At 40.4% G+C, this 23,119-nt stretch overlaps 1 protein-coding gene across 7 annotated transcripts in view; it reads right to left on the minus strand.

The window, feature by feature from the left end:
• atp8a1 (ATPase phospholipid transporting 8A1) overlaps positions 1–23,119 on the minus strand; it is a 116,591-nt gene that overhangs the window by 84,615 nt on the left and 8,857 nt on the right. For all 7 annotated transcript variants that reach the window (XM_037077127.1, XM_037077129.1, XM_037077125.1 and 4 more), the window contains 3 exons: positions 12,196–12,310; positions 3,631–3,730; positions 2,080–2,178 (listed from right to left, as the gene is read on the minus strand). In XM_037077127.1, coding sequence (XP_036933022.1) covers positions 2,080–2,178; positions 3,631–3,730; positions 12,196–12,310 — 314 coding nt within the window. The remainder of the gene's footprint in view (positions 1–2,079; positions 2,179–3,630; positions 3,731–12,195; positions 12,311–23,119) is intronic.

Genomic DNA, 23,119 nt, shown 5'->3' on the forward strand with positions numbered 1-23,119 from the left:
CAGAACAAAGAGCCACAAGGTAAGACACGTGCTGTACAGTGTGTGTCCATAGTGCATGATTCATGAAGTTAGAAGGTCGATGTTGCCCTGTCAGGTCAACTAGTGAGGGACAGCGCAGTACAGGGAACAGACGTGTGTGCAGGTGACCTTCAGCAATAAAGACGGAGTCATCACCACTCCGTTCCCATGTTTTTAACAACAGGCCAAGAGGAAAAGTGCTGCGCTGGTCCCTTCAGCACGAGATAGAAGCTAATAGTATCTGTCCACTGGGACCTGCACAGAGGATCGCATTGCAGGGTCACTGCAATACAGTAGAATGCTACATTCCCTCACTTAGTTCAGACGGACTTGAGTGGATTACTTTTGAACACAGTATAAACATATTTTGAAGCCTTTCACTTCCCAGCAAACAAGAAGTCACAGAATAAAAAGATTGAACCAAAACAAAACTATTCATTCTGAATAACATGCATAACCTTCTTGCAAGCATCTCTTCAACAGTTCAGACTTGCTGGAGGGCAGACAGTTGTTTTGTTTTGTTAGATATAACTGTCTTTGTGCATGAGCATTCGGTATCTAGGTTAATTGACTGAACGAGTACTGTGGGTGCAGTAGGCACAGCTGTGACCTCAGAATGAAAGTGTGTGTGTGTGTGTCTGTGTGTTAGTGTCTGTGCGTGTTAGTATGTCTGATGGTGTGTCTATATGTTGGGGAGTATCCTGCTGCGGTCATATAAACATCAATGCCTCCTCGCTGCTGCACAGTTCAGCACTCAGAGGACAAACTGTACAGTGTGAGACAAAACAAAAGACAGCTCTCCACAGGGTGACAGTCCCCTCATGTTAAGATACATCAACCCAACTACAGACCTACATTAACAAAGGAGTAAGCGTTTAGGAGAACGCAACTTTAGCTCTTGATTTCTATCAACTGATTTCATTGGATGGATGAAAATGACTTCCTGTATTTTATGCAGGCAAACTGAACCTAAAACTTCTGCAAACATCGAAGGCACAAAGCAAACACTGTGCACAACACAACGTTATACAGAGCCGCTGTAGCTGTGTCCATACTGTCTGCAGTCAAAGAGGAACATGATATGGTTGCTGGGATGCAAAGGTTGTTTTAAATTGGGCATTCAAAAGCTTGTTGATTGCATTTTTATGATCGCTGACTTTGTGATTTTCTAATCAGGGTTTTGCTGACGTGTGTACCTTAAAGACATCACGCGACAAACACTTCTGTAACACACTGTACATATTTAAACTAAGAGCTGGGTTTAAATTCCTGATTCAAATAAATCTTCAGTTGGATGATCCGCTATCGATTCATGAAATCTATAGACTGATCTCTCAATATATGCCTTTCATGCCTGTTAGGATCCAGAAAAACATCAGCCGAATGCCAAATACAGGTAGATTTTCCATTTTGGTGAGTAAATCTCTACAGGATGTCCAGCACAGTGATGGATACATGTTTGTAAGAACACAGTCATGGGATTAAAAACTAATCTGAGAGTCTCTACTGCCTCTAGGTGTCATTTACGGGCACGCTGTTCCTGTCCTCTGCTGTCTGTCTGCGTCAGAGCTTCACACACAGCACGGAGACAGCGACTTCATGGTGCATTCAAGTGCACTTGAACTAGAAATCTACACTCGAATGGCCATAAAGGTTATTTAAAAAGGGAAAGTATTACGTGTGTTCTACTTTATTGAAATGCATAGTAGGCCAACATCTGCATTAACTTCCTTGCACAGCATTTCAAGACAAATCTCCAAAACCATTTAAACCTATTTTGAATGTAAACATTAATATAATAGATAATGCACCAGGTTAGAGGGTTCATTGTACACTTTACACCATAAGTTATTTCAGTATTGCTAAATTAATGTAATCAAATTGAAGTGGGACCCTATCAATCATGATCTAATTAGTAAATCAGTGGCAATACCCAGCTTTATATTAGCCACAAAACTAGGCTGATACTTTGAGATTAAAGTCTCTTTCACACTGAAAGAGAGAAAACAAGAGTGAAACAAACACCAAGAAGAATCCAGTCATATCAGATATGAGTCGTACCAGATCTTCAATGATCTCTTTGACAGCAGCCACCACCAGGATGAAGAGCAGCGGCACCAGAGTGGTCCAGCGTCCAGTGGGAGACACATCTGGGATTTGCTAAGAGAAACACAAGAAGGGAAAATTAAGTAAATTGACATTTTTTTTTTTTTTTCTTCAGAATATTGCAGAAGCTGACTTGTATATGTCTGGGTACTTTCCTGGCTCAAAATTAGACAAAAGCAGTAGTTCCCCTACACTAAACTCGCCCACCACACCGAGGTTTTACATTATGTTAGATTGAGAATTGTGGGACTTTTATGCACAGGATCTGTTGTCATGAATAGTGTCAAGGGGTTATGGACCGAGGAAACTTGAAGGAGGTACTCCAAGCACAAACAACTTTTCTTGGCACTTTATCTTTGCTCTCCCTGCCTCTAAATGTCTAATTATTTGGCTATTTTAAGTGCTTCAAAATTAATAGTCGAATACCAGCGTAATTAAAGCTGAGAGAGAGCCACAGGAGACGGCCGCTGTTAAACTGCTCGAAGGAAACTTGAACGAAATAGATCTCTCATCTCCCTCATCTGCATAGATGTTTTATTCAAGGTCGCAGCATCGACAGGGCAGGTAATGAAGATTCACACTGGCTGCTTTTCAAAGCAGATACTTCAAGGTCACTGGATAGAGCCCTTTCCCATCCTCGGAGCACTCATTAACGAAGGCCGGTCTGTCAGCACGAGCGTAGGTAAAGACGGGATCGAGTTCAACGCAGCCTTTCTTCTGTGATTATTTAATGTTTTCTGCAGAGCATTAAACACCTGATATATGGACTCCTTTGAACTGTGCAGTAATGATTTCAGTGTTCTTAAAAGGGATCAGTGCTGACCTACAGTTTACAGGCAAACTTCCTCAATCTTTCTTAGTCTTTGCTTGTATGTACCAATAGCAATATTGGCAATACCCCCAAGATCTGTGGATGCAGCAACAAAAATGTTAATCAGCTCGACAGCTCTCTGCTCAGGCATAGTTTATTTCTTTTACAAATTTCTTTTTAATATCTACACATTACCTCTGCTTTTCTACTTGTGGCTCCTCATCAGCCAGACTCTTTGAGTGTGTACAGAGCAGTTTCTTTACCGCAGTGTAGAGGCAGTGGTGCAGTGAGGGCTAGAATACAGCCATCCACAGCGCCCCATGCATTTCCAAGGTATGTAATACGCAGTATACTGTGGCACGCCTGCAGGCAAATCTACTGTAGTTTCCTTCTAAAGGAGGAACGCATAGTATTACATGTATTATTCATTATCAGTCTATATAAAGTACTGTGTCTATGTGTGCGTGTGCGTTTGTGTGAATGAGCTTGTCTGTGTGTATATGGAATTACAGACATGACCTTTTGAAATGATGTCTAGGTCATGGCAAACAGTAAAAGAAGGCCACCTGCATACTAATGGGAGTAAAGCTAAAACTGCAGCTAAGATGAGCAGTGATTCAATTAATTAATGAGGTAGTTTGTCAGTTATTGTTGTATTTAAAATACGTGTGACAGAAACTGCAGCTGCATCTCACCTGCAAGAGCGCGATGAAGAGAAAGAAGGCATTGGCTGCCCTCCTGAACTGCGAGTAGAGGAAGCGGGGAAGGAAGGTGAGGACATTATATTTGGCCGTGCTGGAGACGGCACCGAGCAGCAGACAAGGCCACGGGTGGAGGAGGGAGACAAGAGAAAGAGAGGGAGACAAATGGTTAGTTCACAATGTCTGGGCGGTAGTTTTTACACTATTGACATTCAAAACACAAATGGGTCTGAGAATAACCATCACATATTATCTGTCTCAGAAAATATCCAACAATAAATATCCACCCAACATCATGGCATTACACATTCATTACCAACTGTGATAGCATCAGCTGTTAATGCTTCACCTTGTGAGTCTGTGTGTGTGTCAGGATGGAAAAATGTGGTCCTGGAGACACCTTTATTAGTAGGAATGATCACAAAAGTGTATTTTTTTGTAAGTATTTCATAAGGTGTTCATATGTCTGGCCGGCTCTGGACAGATTTTTGTCAACATGACAGCTTGACACAACCACGAAAGACGCAATTATGAAACTTTATAGGTTTGTAGTTGATATTAAAAAAAGTGTGGCCTCAAGAAATAATGTAGTAATGAATAGTAATGACTATAACTACTGTAATAGAGATTGGCTGACGGACAGATGGACGCACAGACAGACAGATAGATCTAAAAGTAAACTCTTTTCAGGTGATGGACCCTGAGACAGAAAACGATCAAACTGGGGTCCATGGTCTAATTTGTGTCAGTTTAGGTGTCCTTAAAATGAAAAAGTTTGGGAGCCATTGCTGTAGATAAGCAAATGTACATGTATGATAACAGTCAATTTTCTCAACCCATTCATAAAAGTCCTTTCTGTTGCAGAGACAGGTTTATGTGTGTGACACTGATGAGCAGCGGAGACCAGTGGACTCAATGATCGTAAAGAATAATTAGGAGGAAGAAGGGAGCTGGCAGAGGGAGTAAAGAACTCCTGGCAGATGTGAGCTATGTTGCCTGTGTTGCAGTGGGGATGGAGGGGGGTTGTCTGATGCTGGTGCCGGTGGTATATCGAGGCTGGTGTAGAAGAGAGTCCAGGCCTCCAGCAGTCTGATTTACAGCTATGTTAAAGGGCCAGTCAGAACAGCCACTTTGGGAGAACATAGACGCCATGATGTATGCCCAGCCACCAGCCACGCTTTGCTTACTCACGCGGGCAAAAAAGCCGTTGGACATACACAAGCAGGATATCAGGGTATAGCCTCCAACTCATCTAAAGGAGGCTCGGCATATGGAGGTAAATGTTAGTGATGCCACCATTTTATTCCTCTTACACTGAATCACAAGCGACAAACACATCAGCAGTTTTAACCCGTAGCGGGTCCACGAGCATGTAAATTAATGGCAAAATAGCACTGAACTGAGTTAAAAAAGAAAAAAAAAAGCTTTATATTCACTGTCGTCCTGGTCGCCTGGTACAATGAATCTGCTCATGGTGAGTGAGAGGGACAGAGTGAAGGCAAGTGAGTAAGAGCAAGGCATTGTTCTGACAGCAGTACAATGTAACACCAGCCTCACAGAGGAGCCTGACGAAGAGCCTCGTCAGAACACGGGTCAGCAAAGAACCGGCTTTATTTCATTCAACAAAGCCTAGTCTTTAGTCTAGACTACTGCTGTTATTTCAGCTTCTGTAAAAAGGAGGAGTTTGATGGAGAGTTACTGAACAGAGCTAAAGAATACATTCGGACTGAAGGAGTGTAAGAAATGGACATAAAAACAAGTTGGCTAATTTAAAATCACGTCAAGAAATTGGTTTGTTATTTAGATATGGAACTTCCATATGTTTCACTGTTGAAGCTTTGAAGTCTATATGAAAATGTTAGGTGGACTTCTCTGGCTGTTTATCTATAAGTTTCCACCTTATATCAAATCTTTGGATCATATAAAGATCAGCTTTCAGTACAATTCTCTTGAGTTTGTGCTGAGCTTGGTGGATCTAATATAGATAGATAGCAATAATTCATGTCCAGACCACTTGGAACTGTTTCTATCTAAGCACCTTAAAAATCAAATCCTTGATCAGAGATCACACTATTTCTGTTTGTATCCTTTTAATTGATTGTTTTCGTATCTTGTATTTTGTTTTTGCGAACAGTATTTACAGACTTGTTTTAATTGTTTTCTCTCTCTTTATTCAAATCACAGTAACGATGGCCAGCCCTCAATGATTCTGAAGTTTAAATAAAAGAAAGTAAAAATAAATAATACATTTCCAAATGTGACAACTTCATTTACAACAAGAAAATATTTTGCTTTGGCACTTGCAAGTTACTTCAACTGTTTCTCTCAGGTTCACAAATTCAGATGGAAAGTTAAAGTGTACAGGTTTCCTGTCAGTCTCACGTCTCTTGGATTGTATTACTGACAGAACAAAACCTGATACGACAGATTCCATTCAGGTTTGAACGCTCATCCTAGTGGTCAAATGATCAAGTTTGAAGTTTTCACCCTGAGTTATCTTGTCTGGATTTGCCCAACTCAAATTCAGTTTGTTGGTTTTCAGAAGTTTTCAGAATTCAGCGGTAAATAAATGTCAGGTGCTTTGTTGCTTATAAAGTTAGAATGATTTACAACCCTCCTACATCTTTGCTTTTATGTAATCTTCTTCTAGCTGCTTGACCAGCAGATGATCTGTTTCCACCCCGCTGGCGAACTGGGCCCTGCCCAACCCAGCATGGAAATCTGATTTCTAAGATCCTCATATTTGATTTGGCAGAGGTTTTTCATACCGGACACCCTTTCTGACGCAACCCTTCTCATTTATCCAGGCCTGGGACTGGAAATTAGGAGAGCACTGGCTTGGTTAAGTGTCTTGGCCAACGAAACATGTGGACAGGAGGAGGTGGGGATCAGTAGATGACCTGGTCTAACTCCTGAGACACAGCCGCCTCTTTCCTGAATGTGTTTGCCTGGTTAATGGGACAGCAAACAAAGATGCAGTACGTGTATATGTTTGTGTTTGTATGTCAGTGAACGAGCGTGTGTGACATAATATATTCTCCTCTTGTGAAACTATTGTTGTCATTATTTCGCCTTTTAATTCTGCTGTAGATCTGATTAGATCATTTCAGTGTTTCAGTAAAGATGCTGACTACCTGTTGTGAAATGCTTTGTCATACATCATTCAAAGCTCATAACAACAACATGAGTGCGTTCATGTTAAGTACTGCTGAGCCCACTGGGTATTAGACAGTAAGTGCCTGAGTAGAGCTAATGCAAACTATAGTTACTGCCTCAGGCTCCTGTATCTCCTGAGATACAAAGAAACATACTGGTGAAGTTCAGCCTAAAGGCCTTGGCTTCATCATTTATATCTTCCTCTTCTTCACTCCACCTTTGTTTCTGATCTCATTTGTTAGTACTGTAAACACTGTTCTGTCATTCTCTGGTTACTTCTGTATACTGTGGCAGGTCAAGATAAAGAGCTCATTTACCACTCTGCTTCATGGATGATTATGGATCTTCTAGAAAATCAAGATGATAAACACTTCCTCATTGATTGGAGCCATGCAACACCAATCAGTAGAACTTGTAACACTATCTATTGGCTTTTCCACCAGAGCAGAAGGGTTTGACGTTACAGGAAGTCTTTAGAAATACCTGTTTTAGTTTGTTTTGTATGTGTGTTTTACTAAACATGAGTCAAGTTAAACAGCTGTCAACGGAATATTTGACACATCACACATTGTTTGGATAGTCTTCATCTTTTAGCCCCACCTTGTACTCAGTCCTCACGTCTTGTCAGTCAAACATCCAAAACCTACTTGAAACACCAATTTGTCACTATAGTTTATCTAAATGCAATACAAATTATCATGCTCAAATGTTTGCAAAATCACTAACTTAGTTAATTTCATTTTCCTTTCCAAAGGGGAAGGTCACTGACATTACAACACACAAAAACCTTGAGGAGGGCCAGCAGGTTATAAAGATGTTCAGAACAATGGCCGTAAAACTGCCATGATAAGTAATGACAGCCTATTATGTTTAAATAACTAGGTCGTAACCCGCCCATGGGTCATGGTTGGCGCTGAAGTGGCTGCATGATGCCAGAAACAAATGTTAACCAGATGAAAACAATCACAATACAAAAGCCTGAAACCCCACAGCCTCGCCACAAATCTGTGTGCTACTTTGAAATCAAGATTATTTATTCATTCTTCAAGTTTAACAGTAGTGTTACAAAAAAACACTGTTGAAGCAGCCAAAAGACTTATCAGACATAGTCTTGTACTCTTGGTTTTCGGTTTGACTTTTCAGAATTTAGGAATCACACAAACAAGTCACATTAGATTTTTTTTTTTAATTTCTCATCCTATTGTGACTGAAAATAGTTTTTGTTGCTGTAAACATGTTTGTTCAATAGTAAACAAACATTTAACAGCAACAGAAGACAAAACAAAAATAAAGATTTAACTGTCATTCAGCATTGAGTCTCCTGTAGAAGACAGTCAGTCTACAACATCTGGAAGTGTGGAGACAGAATCGCACATGCACAGAGAGAAACCATCACTGCTTTGAGTCCCCTAGTATCACATTTTAACGTATGCACTGTTTTGTAAGTTATATCTCGAACTCTATTTTTCTCATTTACTTTACATTGACTGTGATTTTCATTTTAAAGATATAGTAAGAGAATTTTTGAAATTTCATATAACAGATGCAACAAAGCTTACATACGTCCAAAAAACAGGATAATCTTAATGGGCTCTCAAATAAAGTACACTGGTCGGTCTCCGCCAGCTGAAGGCCATCATGTGTTGGCAGCATATTCTACCACAAAGGAGATAATCAAATCAACCAAGGCCGTCAGCTGACCACTGAACATTACAGATTTAGACAGTTCATTTGCACAGTGTTGATGATTTCTTCTTTGTGGTTCAAAAACATCAAAGTATACACAGATGTCAATCTGTGGTGACTGTATGGTCCGAAAAGGTTTGCTAATGGTTGACTTGGCATTGAAGGGTGATAATATAGGTCTCCCCTTGTCTAACAAATTTGGTACGCAAACACGGCTGCAAACACAATTTGCATAGTCGAACGACTTGCTGGACCAGTAACCTGTCTGATGACCTCCAGTTCAGGGTGTGTCTGTCATTGTAGGACTATAGAAAAGAAGTTAGCTAACCAGTTAGCTGTGATGGTAAATTTAGCTCTTCTGTGTGTGTGTCATGTACACAGTCATGTTTTTCTTTATGGTGTGTCATTAAAACGAAAAGCTTACATCGCGTATTAACGTCTTAAAGATTAGGTTCATGTGGTTTGATGACTCAGGCTAATGAAGGTACTCTACTCGGACAATTATACTAATTTTGCGAGTGATCTTATTTAATGTGCATGTGGTTAAGGGGTTCAACTTTAGATTGAGTGTGTATAGCTGTCCACATCTCAGTTAATCAGAATCACCTGACTTAGATAGGACCAACATCCAAGTCAATACTAATACTGTACACAACATATGATGTGTCTCTCTATTGCACGACAGAACTGTTTTGTCACACATTTTACCTCAATCAAATAATTCTAGCTTCTTAGATTTGGATATTGTACTGGCCACATTCTATTTGTTTGTGCCCATGTCTTTTTGTGTCTATACATGTCTAACAGGACATATGATATCAGCATTTCATGGATACACATTGGTAAAATGGTTTGCACAGCCACTCCTATTTGCTATAAGACAAGTTGTCAACATCTCAGACATTAACATTGACATTACAACCAGTTCAGCTGAATAAACAGTCCACATACATGCAAAACAGTGAGAGCTGGGTGGCTGTCTGTTATGAGTCGCATCTGTGTACAGAACAGTGACATATTGTGCAGGTAGTGATGCTGCAGAGGGAGAATTCTGCTTCAAACATCTGCTTCTAAGATTATATTCATTTATTACAGGGCCTGCTCCCGAAGTGTCTCCACAGGTCACTTTAAGACAGAGACCAATCCCCTTGAACAAGATCCTTTAGAGCAACCTAAAGCCAAATGTGCCCTCAGGGTTGAGGCAAATGTTTGGACAAAAAATATCAAAAGCAAAGAAGATCCAACAGAAGCAAAACGCGTTCAAAAAATGTAGCAGCACTTAAAACAAATTGGATGTATTACACTCTGATCCAAAAGTGTTGGGTCTGAAACAAATGCAGCTTGAATAGGCATTAAAATACAAGCTTTGTGCTCAGACAATATTCTGTTGCAGTCTGTAAAAACTGCCCTGCAAGCATTCAAACTTTTACACATACTTCTGTTAACTTTTACATTAATAAGACTGGGACAGTCAGTATCAGTATTGGATCTGAAGTCCATCAAGCCAAGCACTTATGAATTTGATTAAAGTGGGGGGTTATATAGCTAAAGACATTATTAATGCTCTGATATTCAGATCAGTCAAATGTTGGGAAGTCTCGCACAATGATTTATTCTCGATAATTTTGCTGGCCTTATCTTTATGACAGCATTAGCATTAGCCAAACAGGGCTGATGTGATATTTTTCTTAATTTTTCCGTGAGGGCAGACCACCCACTGAATTAATGACCACCTCCGGTAAGGTCACAAAACCTGTATACACTTATTTTAAAAATATGCAAAGGTGCTCTTTAACCACAAAAGGCCATATTACATAAACTTCTCTGATGCAATAAAATTCAACCAGTTACCATCCGGTGCTACAAATAGCGTTGCAGCAATGAACGTATTTGACTGTAACTGGTTTAAAAATGTCACAGTCCTGTAACAATAAAGCCTCAGATATACCAACAGAGCAGGAAAATAAGCATTACACTGTTCATAAATCAAGTGTCAGCAACACAGTTATCCAATAATATACAGAAAAAAAAGTTAATGTTAATAAAAACACTAATGTCATAGCTATCAAAACATAAAAGCTTAACGAAACAACTAAAAAGAGGTAGAATCAGCACTTGTTTTCTCAGCTGCTTGCATCTGTTATTTGTCCGGTCGATACATGAAGCTGATACGCACTTTTTTAATTTAACAATACTTTTCAGTTTAAAGCTGTGTCTGTGTAAGCACATACATATCTCGAGCTGCTCATGCAGCACGAATGCTAACAGTGATATTCCTTGACAGAAGACGACCTGACCCAAAGAGCCTGACCTTTAATGTTAAAAGCGCTGCACTCCTCCAAGAGGAACGACTGGATAAAAAGGGCAGTCTGGTATAGTTAGGCGCCACTGGTGATACAAATCTTGCCGGTATTTATCAAATATCATAGACTGAGGGTGCTGTCATGGTCATTCCCCATCAAAGCAATTGCACCATATTGTATACTGTTTCAATTAAAAGGTGTGTTTAAAAGTCATCTAAAGAAGGTTGATTACAAGATTTTGAAGTTGAATAGAACGTATATAGTTGCTTTTCAGTCACACCAGATAAGTGTAGAGCGCACAGTCTCTGAAAAGTTTTCTCTTCACATCACATTTCTCAAAAGGTTCTTTAAATGGATTCTGACTTCTTAAGATTGTTTGTAATCAGGAGATAATCAGGAGTAGCCACACAGACCAGGCATGCTTTAATTCAACTGTTTTGCCTGTGACACTGAAGGTTAACGTGGGGTTAAAGGCAAAGTGGCAAGTTATGCTGCAGGTCACCATGAAAAGCACTGACGGCCTCTGGGTTGCCATTACCAAGGCAGAAATAGCAGCAATTCACACAAACAGGAAAAATCCTTGAGAGAATACAACTTCCAGTGTGATTTTTTAATGCAGCTCGAGTAAACTGTAATTTTAAGTGACATGGGAGAAGCTTCTTCATGTTGCATAATTACACTGGGGAAACGCTGGACGGAAAGAAAGGCTAACAACAGGAGCCTGAACTCATCAGCTCAACATTTAACCTAGCTATGTTGTTTATGTTGTTGTCATTTTAACTTGTGAATCTTATAGAGGATGTATTGGATTTGTCTTCTGAAAGCAGGACTTCTTCAAGTTTGTTGCTTCCTCAGCTTTGTGAGGAAAAATCAGAGTTGGTCCATGTAAACTCTAAATCTTGGGGCATGTCGGCAACAAAATACCTTTTTCATGGTATACCCCGGTTTGAAGATGAGGATTAACATATTGTGTACATTTGCTTATCTACGGTATTTAATTCTACCGTATTAGTTTTAATCTGTCAGGACATAATATTTTGTGAAATTATAATCAGGCCATTTATACTTCTAAAAAAAAAAAAACTTCTGCATTTCACAAACAATATTCGTGTGTGAGATGGTTATCATACCGTAAAACTCATACAGTTGCAATCAATATGTGCAACCCAAGTATTAAGTTCACATGAACTGCCACCAATGTAGCGGTGATGAGTGACAGCTGCCTGATGTTTTCACAACTAGAGTTTACACCAACTTTACCCTGTTGGTTAAGCTTGACTTAATGCAACTACATATAAATAAATATAGATAAATGAAGTTCTTCAACAATTTTAATTATGTGCATGTCTCCATACAGTGCATAAATGTTTCCCTTTGTATTCATTACACTTCCATAACTACAACATCTTCTTACCTGACTCGATTGCTGCAGAACTTGGTGAACTGCGGCTGGTTGAGGTGTATCAGTCGGGCGTCTTCTTGGTCAGCTAAGGATGTCTTTTCGGATGCGTCTTCTGTCTTTTCATATCCTGCAGCGTGGGAGACAAGACAGTGGATAAGACACAAAATCTACCATGAGCACAAACAAAAAGTAAGATGAAAAGGCATTTTGAAGTATTTGAGTTGGTGCGTGTCTGAAAGTCTTCAAAGGAGTCTTTGGAGTCTGTAAAAGTGAGTCAGTACTTTAAACACTGTTAACAGTGAAAACTCAGGAGACCCCGGTTAACTATGATGCTTTAGAGACCTTAAATATACCTTTTTCAACAGAGTATATAGTTATAGTTTTCAATAAATGTTGTATACTTAAAAGTGTGTTCAGCTACATTACAAAGCCTTTGTTTTACTGTGTAAAGTGTGTGAAAGAGGGTGAAATGTATTTGTCACTGTAATAGGCTACAATGGCTGCAGCCCACACAGTACATTAAGGAGACGTTTGTAATTATCTGTATGATACACTTGCCTCTGATAGCAGCATAATACTCAAATTAGTATCTTAATGGAGTCAGAAGGTGCTCTGGAAACTATAACAGTGGGTTTGCCACATGACGATGATACCGCCTCCACAGTAAAAATGCCAACTTAAGAAAAAACCCTGGAAATCACCTGGATTCTGTCAACAGCCTGACTCATACAACGAAACACATCTAATTATCACTATTCTGACTAGCATCTTCATCAACTTTAATGAATACCCTGGTCAAAGTTAAATGCCTTCGTTACGTAAAATCATTCAGTAGACGTCCACATCTGATCACTTAAGGTGCTTTTCAGCGACGGCTCTGAAAGCTTTCCATTTGTTCCTGAAAATGTGTTGTGTAATTAAAGCTGGGAATTTCCTGTCGAGTGACATCCTGCTGTAGATTGGACTTATCTGTTATCTGGATCAGCAGCAGCAATGTGGTGACTGACAGAGGTACAGTATGTGCAAGGCTTTGATTCACTGCAGTATCATACCATCAGCGGGTAAAGAAACAACTTGGCCTGAAAACTGAAACCCAGTCCGACTTTGTTTCAAGTCCAAACCAAATAAGAAGAGCTTAGACATTTCATTCATTCTTGACTCAAATGTTACGCCTTCCTCTGAGAGCTACATAACTATAATTCAAGTAGTAAAAAAAATTTGAAAAGATAAATTAAAACAACTCTTCATGGATGGATGAACACTTTTCTCTCCATCTCTGGAAGAGGCAGCACCGCTCTGCACCCACAAAGTTCATCTAGGTGGGATGGAGCTACGTTGGCTAAATCAATAAATCAAATGAGGGCTGTACGTAGGTTGCAGAGATGCTGAGGTATGTACTTCTCGCTATTTTCTTTGAAATCTAAACCACACACAAATATTCAAAAACATTTGTCAGCAAGAAGAATTTTCTAAAACATCCCAGGCGGACACCATGTGCTGTGTCTCTCCATGCTGGAAACAGGTGGGTCATGAAAAAAGGATGTCAGGGGATGTTAAAGGAACAACTCAAACCTCTAGCTTGAAGCTGCTTACTGCAGTGCAGGATGAAGAACTGAAAACACACCAAAGAACCTCTCAACTGAACACAGCGTGTTTCTCAAAGGTGTACAAAGATGTACATGGAAGCACACGATGCCCATTTAACTCTACACATTTTTACAAAATCACGGTTTAATCCTTAATTATCTAATTTGATAATCCCTAAAAAGTATGAACATACATATAGCACATTTTACCCTGAGGTGAGTAAATGGTTGATTAAATATCATTGCAGCCATTTATAAACCAATTCATGGTACTGTACAGACACATAAGGTGAAACTGAAGGAGTCGTTTCAGGCAGTGAAATCAAGACATTCACATTTTGGAAACGTTGTCAAATATTGAGTCTAAAAAGCAAAGTATGTAATTTCTGCCACTAAGCGTGTCAATCAAAACAAGTGAAACAAAAGATGTAGTTTGATGTAGTCCTGAAGTAGCGTGGGAGCGTTGATGTAGTCATTGTTAAACAACCACAGACATGTTCACCCACCTCCTTCATCGAAGTGGGTGAACATGTCTGTGGTTGTTTAACAATGACTACATCATCGCTCTCTGACGGTGGCAGGCGACCACAAGACATGCACCATTAAAAAGTCTGTGTGTGTGTGTGTGTGTATAATTTTTTCAGGGCTTATACAGATAGCAATTATTAGTAATCAAGGGGGCTGATAAGCGATATTTGGAGTTGATATACATTTGTGGCAAAATGTAAAATCTTGGTGTCAAGATAACGGTACTCTACTGTACTTGAGTCTTGAGTAGTCCCATTTTTTCACTCCACTACATTTATTTGATGGGTTGCTGATTTGGATATTTTTGAACACATAGAAAATCCAATAGTGTTGTGAGCGGGACACTGAGTAAGAGCACAGAGTGGTGACTCCAGACAGAGAACAGACGCTGCATCACAGCCAAACTATTGCATTTTTAAGATTCATTTATTTTATTGGCAAGCAGACGAAACTGGAAGACAAGATCACTGCCGACATTTTGTTTGCCTCTGTTTGAGACTGACTTCAGGAGCATTTGGAGCTGGAATATCAAACACATGTACAGAAGCAGATTTGACGGGGATCATCTTGTTTGTAAGATGAGAAATGATAAAAAACAGTTCCGGAGGTTCACATTTCCCTTTCATCGTGTTTTAATTGATATGTCTAGCTTAGTGCCCTCAGCACTGCCAAGAGAGCACTACTGTAAAACTCTTAAGTCAACAGTATTTCCACACTCTCAAGTTGCACGCATGTGACCCAGTGGGTGCTGGGTGGCCTTCCCCTGCATGCAGTAGTAGTGGTGTCAGGGGTTATGAGGTAAGGGCAGGCGTAGCATTGCTTCCACAACTACACATAAACCCTGGAGTTTAAAAATGGAAAGAAGAGCCATTCCGGGGCACGGAGGGAAGCTGGCTGTCTGAAACATCAACAACAACAAAACGCAGTGTCATGAGTTACTGTAACCGGAGCCCCTGCCGGATATGCACCAGTTGCAACCTGCCCCCTCCCCCGTCTGCCTACAGTATTTCCTTCATGTCATGTCAAGTCAAGAGGAAACAAAGAGGAAGGCTGACACACTTTCAACGTCATGTTACAACTTTCTTTTTCCCTCTCCCTTATTCTCACCTCACTCACGTTACACAAACCCTGAATCTTAAATTACAGCTCTTGTTATTTTAATGATCCACTTGGCTTAGCACGGAGGATTACTGAGGAGTGGCTGCCAAACCTTCCTTCTTCCCACCATCATCTACTGATAGTTTTTCTCCTTAGTGTGTGCTCTTGGGCTAAAAATAACTGGACCCCTGCAGTCATTTGGGCTGGCTATCCCAGCCTGGTTATGCAAGACGTCAGATGAGCAGAGGTGGTTTATTGGATTAACGTGGTGGCAAAAGGATGTGTGGATCCAGGGAGCAACAGGAGGATTAAAGAGTGGTGCCTGCTGCTTAAGTAGGGAAACTTCCTACCATGATGCCTGAGATTATCACATGCTCTGTTTAGGTAAAGGACCAATATAGCTTAGAAATATGATGTAGTCAACTTGAAGTTAAAGAAAGACCCTTCTTTTTTTCAAGTATGTAACATCTAAAAAGGAGAGATTTGTGAGATAGTCACTATAATCAATTCAAAAAACACTTTTCAGAGCTGTGCAAACACATTGTAACAGGGTTTAATCTTTCACACATAATAGCACACTGGATGAAATTGAATTTTTGAATAGCAGCATCTTAATGGGCTCTGAATGTATCCCTAGGAGAAGTATAAAAATGCACTTTCAGGCCAGGGAGGATTTACAGAAACATGACCTCACACAGCATAAAAGACCCTCAAACACCCACTAGCATCTGTTTTCTGTCTTCAGTGAGAAAGAGTACAATCAGCATCCATGTACGGGTCGAATGATTCATCAGCAGTTATGGGTATTTATCAGCTCCAGCTCCAGTCAGCAGTGACAGAAACATAAAACCCGGGTGGACATCCTAAAGTTCATCCCTACATTTTTTGTAAATTCCTCAAAGAACTGCAGCTTCTCCAATTTGCATACTGCACTTGGACGTATTATAATTTCGATAATATACTAATTTATTTTGCAGCCCTATAGTCAATGTGTGCTTGTGTCCACGTCCTTCTGTGTCTACACAAGACTTAAAGTGAAGAGGAGATAACTTCCCTACATCTTGGATGTCAGGACGTCTAGCCTCTTCAACCTAAAATTAAAAAACAGACTTTGCAGCCAAGAGCTGGTGACACTGAGAGGACAGGTGGTTGGGAATGAGTAACAGCACTGAGCAAAGGTGAGGGAAAGGACATTATCTCGAAGGCATGCTACCACACTGAGGCTGGACGAGGAAGTTTTAGTACAGCAAGAAATACTGTGACACAGTTGCAGCATCAGTAACACCACAGAATACAACATCAATGTCACAGAAATGGCAAAACATTTCTGGCAGTGTTTTTATTCTAAGTGATTTTCCTCGGGGTGCCCTGGTGGCCTCAGGGTCAAGGCGGCTGCCAAAAATCGCAGCATCACAAGTCCGTGTCTGGCAGGAAACTGTGACTGTGTGTCAATCCCCATCTCTCTCTGCTTGTTTCCCGTCATGTCCACTGTACGCTGTCTAATACAGTAGCTCTCTCAGAAGTGTCGCAGACATTTTAAAACAAAATACTTATCAGATGGTGGATGCCTGGGACAAAATCATGTCAAATGGGGGGTCCCTGGTTCAGGGGTCTTTGACAAGTGATTGTAAATAACATAAATTTTTTTTGCAGCACTGACGTATGGCCAGTGTTTTTAGAATACACAAACCTCCTGTTCCATTACATTTCAATAGTAACCAAATAATTGTGAGCGTGATCTCATCTTGCACAAACCAATGAACAAACCCAGCAAACATTGAAAGCCAGGAAACTAAATCTTTAAGAAGCTTGGGTGATCAAAGAATTATTGTCTACTACGACAAATGAAAACAGGGGTCTGACGTAGCTGGTGACTGCAGCATAAGGCCTGTGTGAAATAGCAGGCCAGAGGAGCTGGCTGAGCAGCTGTGATTGATGTTGTGTCTCTGTGTTCTGAATGAGCCCTCGCAGCAGGAGCCTGTGTGCTGGGGTAGGCCAGGTGCTGCAATGCACCAGTTGCAGCTGGTACTGCTACTGCTTAACTTACTTCCTTGGCTCTCTCTGTTCAGCAGCCTTGACACAAGACACGAGGGCTTGTACACTATGTTTAAGTAAGAGATGTGGAGAGCAAAAATCTATTGTGTCGAACATGCAAATATGCTGTCTATATTTATAGGACACAGGTGCGTTCCTAACAAAGGTGTTAATAATACCTTATTGTTGTTATCAGATATTTCATCTGTTTCTACGTTTTACAGTAGACAGTATAGCAGGGTGATATGCTGATGTTTTATATTTTATGGCTGCTTTATAATCAATTGATGTAATTTTCCAAACTTACCAGAGCGGTAAGTTCATGTGAGACTTCAAAATACTACGATATACTTTCTGTGTCACGATATAGCCCAGAAATATTGCTATATTATTTGAAGTCCATATCACCCCACCCTCCAAAGCAGCTATTGAATCTAAGGATCAGACAATAGATTAAAAAAAGAGACCATGTGTGAAACACTGCAGATATTTTGCTCAAATGGAACTGGCTTTGTATCATTTCTGTTAAGAATCCCCTAGACCCACATATTCTTAGTCTTATTAGTCTAATACAGTCAAATTACAAGCTTGATTGCAAGCTAGAATTCTCATAATCCAACTAGCAGTGACAGTGGATAATGAAAGTGTGCAAATAATTGCCGGTTATCTTAACCACGCTAGACAGGTCAGCCCAGTTCATCTAGTTAACAATGGTGGTGTGGAAAACACTAATGAGATACCAGAGTTTTACCCGTTTGGGAAAATGTTGGTTTCCCAGTGGATCAGAGAAACTACTGACAATAAAGAGTGGACTGAACTTATTTGAGAACAGCCTTTTGCTGCTGTATCAGATCACAAGCCAAAATGCGTAACACATAACAAAATTACTATTTAACTTACAGCTGTAGCATACAGCCCTTTCTTTTCTTCAGTCTCTTTTAGATTAAGTCCTGATCGTATGAAAACTATAAAATGTTGTTCTGTTTAACTGCTGTAGCAGAAATATTGTGAATTGTGCCACCAACAAACAGTGTAATTGGGAATAATAAGCAAAGAGTGGTAGACACGGACTGTCTTAATCTGCTGCAATACATGCCAGTGTTGTCTCTTTTGTTTGCTTTTGTGTACTGTTATGCTATCATGAAAACAGTTACTTGGTAGTAGATTTATTCTAAAAAGGGGTTTATAAGCAGTTAGCTGAAAGTTGTGGTTCTTAAGTCTTCAAGAGCAACCTGATCTCCAGGTTTTTGAAGCAGCTATTCTTGCACACCTGATCCTATTAAAGGCTACATATTGAACACTTAAATTGGATTAGAAGAGTAAAAGCAGAGCTAGAGCCAGAAAGTGGTCAGTCGGGCTTGAGGATTTGCCAGAGAAACACTGGTCTAGTGCTCTGGATCATCAGTCCTTCCATTGAACAGGATGGAAAAAAGAAGCCTTCTCTGACTGTACAGTTACAATTCATATCAGCACAGTTTAGTGTCAAAATGCAGAGCTGTGACAGTAACAAAGGAGACCAGCTTGACATTCATGTGCACCCAACTGGTAACTGTGGCCTTCACCTAATCTAAAAGTAGCAAATAAGGCCAACCCTGACAGGCCATCAAAACAGTCTGGGTTGGGGGTGACGGGTAGGAAAATCCAGAGCCACTTAGGGTTAAGAACCAGCTCCAATCGTATGCTTGTAGTCTATAACATCATTTTATCAATGCCAGCATGTTTTTTCTTGCATAACAACAATGTCAAACTTGTTTCCATGCAGATGGAAAATTGCAACAAGAAAGAGTCATGTTGGTGAGGAAGAGACGGCCCAAAGCCTGGTTCCACTGCATGAAGAACAACAGCGAGAATTACAATGTCTGTAAAATTATAATTTCAAGTAAGACTGGAAACAGCTGCAATATGCTGAAACATCTTTCTATACAGTGTGGGCTTAAATTCCAGGAATGCCGTGTATATGACCCTGTTTGCCAACAGAGCAAAGTCCATTACAAAGAGTACATATCTTTGACTAAGAAAACCTAAATAAAAACAAGTTATATGAGGAAGTGATCATGTGCTCTGATCTTGAAAAGCCACTTCTATCTTTCTTCTTCCTGTTTTGTCTTCGTGTTAATCATTACGCTTTATGATAATGCTGTAATGCTATCATGCTTTATTGTGTGCAGAAAATTACTGATGTTCAAAAAACACAATAAAAAAGGGATGAAGAATCAGGATTCGTATCATAAAATCTTATCAATTCCTATCCCTAATGAGAGGTGGAGAAGGCACCGTCATTAAAATAGCCTTTCCCCCAGGTTTCTGTCTATAAGCATTAAAATCATCCCCCCATATCCTGCTCATTTCCTTAGTTTCTACCACACTGTGTTGATAATGTACTCAGCCACTACCACAGATGTCTCAGTGGGAACTGTTCTTAATATTCCCTGGTGGACACTGTGCATTTTCTCAGCACTAATTTCATTAACTGCAGGCGTGTCACGGCTCAACTACCCTGACATCAATAAAGAGAGCAAGAATGGGAAACTGGGTGGATACTCGCTGTTATTATAATTCTTAATCTGTGTTATATTAGGCTTCATAACAACACCTTTCATCTATTAATGGGGCCACCATACTGCCCATGCTCGGTGGCTGTATGAAAACAGTGTAAGAGGCATGGAAAAAGAAGAGAGGAATGAGCGACAAGGATCCAAATAAAGCTCAGTAGGAGTAGCGAGCAGAAGCACACAGCTCTGGAGGGGAAGCCTCTAGAGGAGGGATCAATGCCATCAAGTGTCGTAATGAGTTTGGATGCAGGCCAGATGTCAGGATTATTGCTTGTGTCAGCCAACAGACAGACGGACAGAACAATAGTCACAAGGGGGCACGTATTTCGGAGAGGGTGCCCAATGGGAAAAAACTGGACCCAGCATGGTTTGGCATCAGCCAAGGCATGCCGGTCTTCCCCGGTCTGTCTCGCTCGCTGAGTATCGTAGGTTAAAGACACTCTCTGAAACCAGTGGGCAGGGAAAATACCTTCGGTGAGTAAGAGATTTTTTAGGGTAGTTAATGTATGTCAATCTGAATAGAACACTTGTTAGTTTTCTTTTGTCAGCACTTATCTGTGTATTTCTTAATATAGAAGGCTTGGTCTCTTAATAACCTGCTGAAAATCATGGTTACAATAACACTCAGCACTTTAGACAAGCAAACTTTCAACTGAATATACTTAAATTTGAGACTTACTGTCCCTCCATACTCATGTGATATAAGTCCTAGATAAAAACAGGTTAAAGACCATGATCCTCTGCAGATTTATGATATTGGGTGGTTAAGCATTGGCTCAGGTCAGGCAGAAGTGGTGGGGGTGGAAAATGACTGCTGCCATGACTGTCAACACTAAAAAGATTAAGCACATCAAATGGCAGCAATGACTGGAACAAGAGTGACCTGATACTCAAGCGTATCATCTGTACTCATGAAACTCGGGGTTAAATGTTAAAGAACTCAACAAACAACTGACCAATTTCAACTTCAAAATAAATCCCTAATCATGGTATGGTACAGTATATTGGCTCTCTATTGTCAGGAACAGTAACAGCACTAATCCTTGTTTTTAAAATAAGAGGATCAACGGAGGAGATATTTTTAGCAACTGTATCTTTTTCTGGCTATTCATGTTCGACCTCAAATGAAGCTTTTATAACAAATCGTAAAAGATAACATGTCACATGCTGGCTGCAGTCTCACAACTTCTTTCAATCATCACCTACTCTCTCTATGATTACACTGTGATGATTCAGTTGGCTCCATGGATAAGCCTTAAGGATTCCTCAGAAAAGGTCCTTGAGTCGATCCCTGCGGGTATATTATCCAACAAGATGTTAAAAAAAAAAAAAAGGACTTCAGCTCTTCCAGAAACAGTTCCAGGCTGAGTCCAGTCCAACTGTTGATATACTGAACAAGCGCTAATGAGCTTGAGAGAGTTGTAGGCTGGTCAATAAGTGTAGATGAGGACGAGGCACGTGACCTGGCCACAGCTAGGCTCCCACACGGTTCATTCAATAATTCCAGGGTGGGTGGGGGGTGGGCAGCTCGGGGCTGCTGACATTGATCTGACACAAACGAGTGAATGGCAGCCAAACCTCAGTGAAGAGGCTTTGTGGAGGAAAAACTACATCAAATACAAGACAATGCAGAGGAATGATGGGAGGCTCATAAAGTTAAGGTGTAATATGGAGTTCAGCACTGTCAGTGTGCACATTGTTCACCTTAACCTGAGGCTATCCGCTACAGTGATTAGGGTCACATTTGTTCCAAATCCCTGGGCTTTGGGATTTCTCAATCTCACAAGCCAGTGAGCCTAATGTGTCATTTGTATCTGCTCATCACCACCAAAGAAAGATCTGCACATGATTCATTTATGCCTCATAAATATTTCAGTAAACTGAGCAGACCCAGTCTATTCATGGCAACCAAAATCCCAGAGATGAAAGCTTCTCCTCCCCTATCTCCAACCATTTGTGAATGGGATGGGGGGGCATGAAGGTAAAGATACTGCCTCAATCTAAGCAACAGTTACATCCATAAGTTGCTTATCAGATCACAATGCTGTAACCAGCCTTCACAACAACAACAGGCAGCTGCAGAATTAATCCCCCTCCCCACTCGGCTCCGTCTGGCTCCCCATAGGCTCAGGCAGGCTACACAGGGACGGACAGTCCAGGGACAACATGGGCAGCTGGGGCTTTCTGTGACATCACAGGGTTGGCCTTGCCCAGCTTAGCTTAACGAGGGATCTGCTGGGACAGAAACCTTTCCACTGTGTGCGACTTTATGAATGGTAAAGGGAAGAGCATATGGCGTGAAAGTCAAAGGTCTGGAAACAGGATATAGACCTTGTGAATTCCAGTCATTCTGTCACAGTGTTGTGTCACTGATGTGCCTCACCTCAAAAGACCATTCCTTGTATTCATCAAAACCACATATATATAAAATAAATACACCATGCTCCATTATTATAGACACAAGGTTCCCCAGGAATAGGGCTGACAGATTTTCTGATTTTCCTATTGCTGATAAAATCATCTATTAGTCAACTGAAATAAAATGAATGAACAACAAATACGTAAATGAATTAATCATTGCTAGCTATTCATCAAGCATCCAAGACCAAGAGTCTACAGCTATGCTAACAGCAGCACTGTGAGGATGTACATGGGCTGAATTTTAACATCAGCATTAGGCTTGGCCCAAAATGAGATATCATCCAATATCGCAATATTTGCTGTCATATGTCATATTTTTCACAATTTCCAATATCGACCAGGTGTGTGATTCTTCACCTGTGAGGAAGCAGTTTGACTGAATTTTAATTTCAATATACTTTATTACAGTGTTAAATCTCACATGGCTGGGAAGGGAACCAGTGACAGAATTCAATTCCTATTGTGAGCAAATGTTTCATACCAAGGTATATCTTGAGAGCAGTATATCCCTGCAACCCGAAGGCCCACTGAATAAGTGTGCAAATGTAGAGCAACATTGTCAGGAAAATCTAAATATGCTCAGTACTGAAATACTAAGTAAGAATGAAAAAATGTTCACTATGAAAGATTAAGACTAAAATCTGAAATGGTGCAGAATCCTAACAAGTCTAACAACCATACAATCACACATTCTCTAAAAATAGCTGTAATATTCAA

The sequence above is a fragment of the Acanthopagrus latus genome, chromosome 18 (genome assembly GCF_904848185.1).
Source record: "Acanthopagrus latus isolate v.2019 chromosome 18, fAcaLat1.1, whole genome shotgun sequence".
NCBI classification, from domain to species: Eukaryota; Metazoa; Chordata; class Actinopteri; order Spariformes; family Sparidae; genus Acanthopagrus; species Acanthopagrus latus.